The sequence below is a fragment of the Cyphomyrmex costatus genome, unplaced genomic scaffold (genome assembly GCF_001594065.2).
Source record: "Cyphomyrmex costatus isolate MS0001 unplaced genomic scaffold, Ccosl1.0 scaffold97, whole genome shotgun sequence".
Taxonomy (NCBI): Eukaryota; Metazoa; Arthropoda; class Insecta; order Hymenoptera; family Formicidae; genus Cyphomyrmex; species Cyphomyrmex costatus.
In genome coordinates this window covers 2,277,787-2,284,032 of record NW_017280561.1, presented here as the reverse complement: position 1 = coordinate 2,284,032, position 6,246 = coordinate 2,277,787, and the positions used below count along the sequence as shown (strand labels likewise).

Genomic DNA, 6,246 nt, shown 5'->3' with positions numbered 1-6,246 from the left:
AATCTGCAACTTTTATTGAAGAGAGTAAATTTTTCAATTTTTTTTAGTAGTGGCAATATTAGTGCCAAGAAATTAGAAAGTACAATGAAAAAGTTTATATCTAGCTAGTAGTTCTAATAATAACAAATAAATTTAAGAACCGTAAAGAGTCAATCTCTTATTTACCGCAATAAATAATAAAAGATATTATCACTATGTAAATGATTATAAAAACGAAACTGTGCTTGAATTCGATACGTATATCTCAATAATAAACAGATATACCTACATATAGACTACGAATAGGATCAAACCGAGGTAGTGAAGCATAAAGGATAAAAGATAAGAAAGAATATATATGTAGATATCAGAGTGCACATTTACAAAAGTACACGCTCATTAATTAGAAATTATCTTTATTTCACAGTTCTTTTGATGTAATCATACCATGATGTTTATGTCAATACTAGATATAGACTCTCTACTAATTATTTTCTCATACAAAGAACTTGAGGAATATATCACGACAATTCTGAATCAATAATAATAATATACATCATCGATCACAATATGTGAGCAATCCGTATTAATTGAATATCACATTGTATTTCGATCATTTAACCTTCTTTACATATTTTTTTGGAATATAGTGTAATACATGTATTGCTCGTTATAATAAGGAACGAATAGCGAAGTTTTTCTCTATTCCTTTTAATGATTATTTATCGTTACAATGTATGCAAATAGAACGCACGCATATATAACAAAATAGATGTTGTATCATAACTGTTCACATATAACAAAAGATTCCAATTAACGATTCACTTATCGTTATTATTAGATCATAAATTTTATTTTTCATAATCGTACAACAGAAATTCAATCGACGAATTTAATAGCACACGCAAAAATTAATTAGTATCACCATATTATCTTAGTTAAGAAAAAAAAAGAATGTCATGCGAATTTCAGATTTACGCAAAACGACGAAGTGCGACATACGTTATTTTGTATTCTCATAAATAACGTAATTGTATCCGCATGTTTTTGACATAAATGATGAGGTACGAACTATCGTGCTGATCTTACATTGAGTAAGAATCTTCTACTACTACTAAATGCATTCTCGATAGTAAAAAAAAAGTATATATATATATATATGTTTTTTATTCCGGTCGCCTTAGGTGGGAGATAAATCCTGTGAGATGAGATCCTTGACGACGCCGGCCGCAAAAATAGGAACGTCCGTAATCTGAAACGAAAAGTTGGATCATTGAGAATGAGGAGACGAACATCGTTTGGACATTTTCGAAGAATAATGCCACAGAATATCGTTAAATAGGAATATACTCGTACTGCGCGTTACGCAATCGAGAGAAAGATAAATAAACACGCGGGTGTGACGTTGTGTTGTGTGAGTCACGCGCACAAAGATAGTCGGCGCCGACAGCGAAATAAGACGCAATACGCGGACTACGCGGTGTACACTTGCATTTCGCGATAATTCGTAATGGAAATATCCGAGAATTCCGTGGTGTCAGATTTGACTAGCGAAGCGGATTTGGATGCTGAACGATCGAACGTCAATCAAAATAAGATAATAACATTAAGAGAAGGCTCGACAATAATAAATAAATATTAAAATAATTTAACGGGCAACGAGCCGAAATAAAAATATTACAAGAGAAAACAAAGAAGAGATATATTTAGATTAAAAACAACAAACGTTTCAACGTCGAACGGGTCATCCTCAATGTTAACAAATTATTAAAATATTAACGGAAATTTAACAAGTAACAAAATAAGATGAATAATTGAGTGAATATGCTATGTTGCTTTGATTTTTTCATTATTATCCATCTTTCCAAGCATACAGTGAAATGTAACAATTGAGGAGGCTAATTCTATGTTTTTTGTTTCCTGTTTCTTGCTGTTATCTCTGTTTCTCTCTTGGCTTTTTGATCAAGAAGGCAAGAGACAAACAGCAGAATTAGCCTAAAATACTGAAGAACGATTGAGAATCACAAGTCAATGTTTACGAGTTTTAATTTATCAAAATTATAAATTATTTATAATTGTTGTGTCGTCTTGAGAGAGAGAGAGAGAGAAGGCTGTCCCACACGTTTACAATCATCCAATTTCAAGATAACTGACGAAGACATTCAGCTAACTTCATAATATTATATTAGACAGCCTTCGCGGAGTGAAAGATTTTCATGATTCACCGACGCGAAGTAACGTGCTCGAATCTTGCTGCGAGATGAAGGATAAAGGTAAATGACGTCATTAACACGAGAGAACAAAAGCGATTGATCATACAGAATTATATCCTATTACATCGAATCGCGTTGACGATGGAACGCGAGCATTTGCCGATTTTCTAACCTTTACGCCTTGCTCTTGCTCGTCTGCCGTTTGTTATGCTCGGTGTTCATCAGCTTGGTGAGAATCTTCCTGGAATGGCCGCTCGGGTCGAAGTGATTCGTGTGCGCGACAGCCTCGCGTTTACTCCTCTGCTTACCGCCGTGCGAAGTGAAGATGTGCTTGTCGTAGTCGTAGTTGAAGTGCTCGTACTCGTCGACGTATGCCTCGGACATAGTTCACGAGATTCAATGTACTCGGGGACGCTTGCGGAAAGAAAGTCGCGGGCGCGACGCAAATTGCGCAGAGTATGACACACTCGTGGAATAGCTCGACCGGGAGGATCGATTCGATACTGAGCTTGTACTGAGCGCGCGGCGTTCGCCGACCCGGGTTTATATATAGTGACCCGGTTCCCGCGGGCCGCTCATGCGTGCTTCGGTCCGATGCCGGCGCAACAGGCCCGGTTTTCTTTGCCGGCGACGCAATGGTCTCAGCTCGACGAGACAACGATTCAATACGAATGTAATATATCATGTTTCCCTTTGTTAATTCCGTGTAGGAAAACAGAAAATGTCCTCTTTTACGCCTGTTGTTTATACAACTGCATGTAGTACCTATATATATACACGTGTCGAGATGGCAAACTTTGCGGCGTAGATCCCCGTAATGCCGATAACGTATCGAGAAGTTCCATTTCGATCTGGCAAAATTATGCAACTCCTGTGAACTTCGATTATTTGTATCAGTTGCAAAAAAAAAAAAAAAAATACAAACCAATTGCGTGGTGAACAAAATTCGTGGTGTAACCTTACGACGATATTACGTACGTATGGAATGCTAGTGTAAACATTACAGTAATAGTTGTGTCTTATACATTTCAGATATTTCTCCAAGCGTAGCGTTGAGTATTTTCAAGGACGAAAATAATTGGGCAGATAGAACCACCTGGCAACATTGTAAACATATGTGCGCCATATTGTTGTATCGCAGAGCCTGTGTTGTTGAAGCTTATATGGATCTACTAACAGTAAGTACATAATTTTTCAGCATGTAGCTTTATAGCGATTTCAACCAAGTTTTAACTTAATTGTTGATTAACTTATCAAGTAATAGCCTATTAACTACTTTGTAAATTTGAAGTCGTTAATGTTTTATTTTTCAATGTGTTTAAAAAAAAATAAAGAGGACACTGAATTATAATACATATATTTAAAAGTATTGTACATATTTATTATATATATAATTTTAAGCAGCTTGGTCAGAATATTTATATTTTAGGATATTATCCCAGACAATCGCAAATGTGTTTCAATAAAACCTTGCAAATCTATGATAATTTATGATGCTGGCAACTTACCATATATTGATTTGTTTCCAAAGATTTTGAATACATATGTCGACATTGTAGCAATACACAGGCAACAACATATTAGTAATAGTGACAACAAGATAGTAGCTTTGTCAAACCTCGCTTTGTCGATAATATGATAACATTATAGTGACCTTACAGATTATTATGGTAACAAGACGGCAACAGCACTAATTTTTGATGAAAGATTTTAAATTATCGGCAAATTACTGGCAAGTTGTTACCTAAAGTTGTTGTATTGTAAAAATATGAACCTGCCAAACAAAAACGAATTCAGTTGCTGTAATTCTGATAGCAATATATATTTATTTACTATCTAGGATAACATACGTAGAATTATTAATATTGTAGAATTAGAAATACATATTTTTTAAATATAACTTTACTGTATGTGATCTTAAAATAATTAATTAAGACACTCGAAGTGCGCTTGGTCGAAGTTATCCTCAATTATTTCATTATACTGCGTATCAATATAAAACATAAACCAGATAACTTTTATTATACATTATCTGCACGAACAATACAGATTGAAAATCTATAGATAAATATCTATAGATAAACTAATTTATCTCATGAGAAATTGTCGAATAACACATTATTGTCGCCAAAAATGTAATCGAGTTTTGAGTATAATTTAATTGTTGTGAAAATTTTGTTACAATGTGTGTGTGGATGGTTCTTTTCGTACATGAGGTCTTTACTCCCGTTGCTTTCAATAATTATTACTCACGTAGCTAATCTATATGTTCCAAGCGACCTAGAAAATTCCAACACGTAAGCTCACCTAACGTCCAAGTGCATTGCCTTCTGTGAGTTCTATAGAGCGTGTATTTCCAGCGCTCTGATGCCATATAACAGTGCTGCTTTTAGCCGCAAGTGCGTTTGATTTCTGAAGGTAGCTCTTTTATTCAAAGCGATATATTTCTTATCTTGTCAAGTATTGAAAAAGCATTGAGAAATCGCGCAGTTATGATATTGCTCCTTGCAAATCGGAACAATTTGTAAAAATGAGAAGAATAAAAAAGAATGGAATGAAAGTAATAGAAACACGGATTATATACATAAGAATTAATGCTTATATCAGTAAGAAAAACGCGTGTTAGATCGTATTCTAATCGTTTGCAAACAAGATGTGTCACTTGCAATCCACCTTGCGGAGGTGTGGCGAGACACTCGTAACGGGGACATAAACAACTCGAGAAATATTTTGTTGTTACATTCACCGAACAGATATGGATATCGTCACGCGGTGCCGTTGAGGAAAGCTGATATCACGTATTAACACACGCACAATCAATCGAGCTTGTTTCTACGTCGTACGATGTCAACGTACAAAGCGAAATTATTGAAGCGTAAAAGACGCATCATCGAAATTTCTAGATTAAATTATTCTGTACTTTTTAATCGCACGCCTTGTTTCTTGACTACACGTTCGTGACACGAGTTTTCCGTATACCTTTATTTTACATATGAATTTTATTTAGCAATAATGTAGATTTCTCTCCTTGACATCATCTAAACAGAATAACAAATAAAAATGACGTCAAAATGAGATGACTTTTTATAATCGTTTTAAACTTTTAGAACCACCTTGACATCATACTTATATGCTGTATTCTGTTTCATCACAAGTTGGCAACACGTTGAATAATGAAGGTTGTAAAACTGATAAACAACATTTCTCTGTGATATTATATTCAACACTTGCCATTTGCGGGAAAAAAATGCGATACATTTGTGAAATCTGCTCCAGCAACGAAATACATAATATTTATTCAAGCAGATCACCGATGTTTACGATATAAACATCAGATGTTTTATATTTAAATATTTATACAACGTCGCTTTGATGTTATAATTTATAATTAAATGTTGCGTCTGTAATCGTTTATACTCAAGGAGATTAATTCCTCTTTCTTTCTTTCACGGCGTATTTTATTTTCAAGGTCGAACATTGATACGAACGAAGGATTATCTCAACTATAAGCACGAAATACGTGCTCGTTTTCGTGCATTCCTCTCGCTAACATGAGGCGACATTTAATTATAGCTTGTAGAATGTGCTATCTCCGCAACTCAGCAGATGACAAAGTCCGACCATGCGGCTTCTTCTGTCTTTCTCTTTTTAACTTTTAGCGTTTATAAAAGTGCCATGCGAAGAAAATCGTCAATCGAATTCGAAGAACGAATTTGGCGACGACCAGACGAAAGAAAATTGGATACGTAGTACCGTTAATCGATTTGATCCTGATGGCTGACATTAAGTCAGCCCCCCCCCCCGATCTGCTCTCGGCTAATTGAGAGAATCCTCCCGGACGGCTTTGGACGAAACAGGTTTTGTTGAGCTGTGGAAGGGGAATTACTAATGCAATGTCTTATATTTGCACGATGCTTTCAAAGCGTCGCTTTGGCGTTGTAGGAAATTCTGAAGCAAGGAGATTAGAAAGAGAGACATACAGTGACGTACCAAGAATACGAAAAATAATTTCCTTCTAGTAAAGTGCTGTTGTTAAAATGGTGTATCACCTTAT

General features: G+C 35.2%; 2 protein-coding genes across 2 annotated transcripts in view; one reads left to right on the top strand and one right to left on the bottom strand.

Annotated features, from left to right (window-relative positions):
- Nucleotides 1–674: 674 nt before the first annotated feature.
- Nucleotides 675–2,735, bottom strand: LOC108782185 (nuclear protein 1). Its single transcript, XM_018550378.1, has 2 exons — nucleotides 2,365–2,735; nucleotides 675–1,231 (listed from the first exon to the last, which is right to left on the bottom strand). The coding sequence occupies exon 1, from the start codon at nucleotides 2,574–2,576 to the stop codon at nucleotides 2,367–2,369; it is 210 nt and encodes a 69-aa protein (XP_018405880.1). The 5' UTR covers nucleotides 2,577–2,735; the 3' UTR covers nucleotides 675–1,231; nucleotides 2,365–2,366.
- A 592-nt stretch (nucleotides 2,736–3,327) lies between these two features.
- The window catches only part of LOC108782184 (phytanoyl-CoA dioxygenase, peroxisomal), a 62,806-nt gene continuing 59,887 nt past the window's right edge, over nucleotides 3,328–6,246 (top strand). Inside the window, exon 1 of the mRNA XM_018550377.1 lies at nucleotides 3,328–3,370. The gene's annotated coding sequence lies outside the window, so the exon portion shown is untranslated. The remainder of the gene's footprint in view (nucleotides 3,371–6,246) is intronic.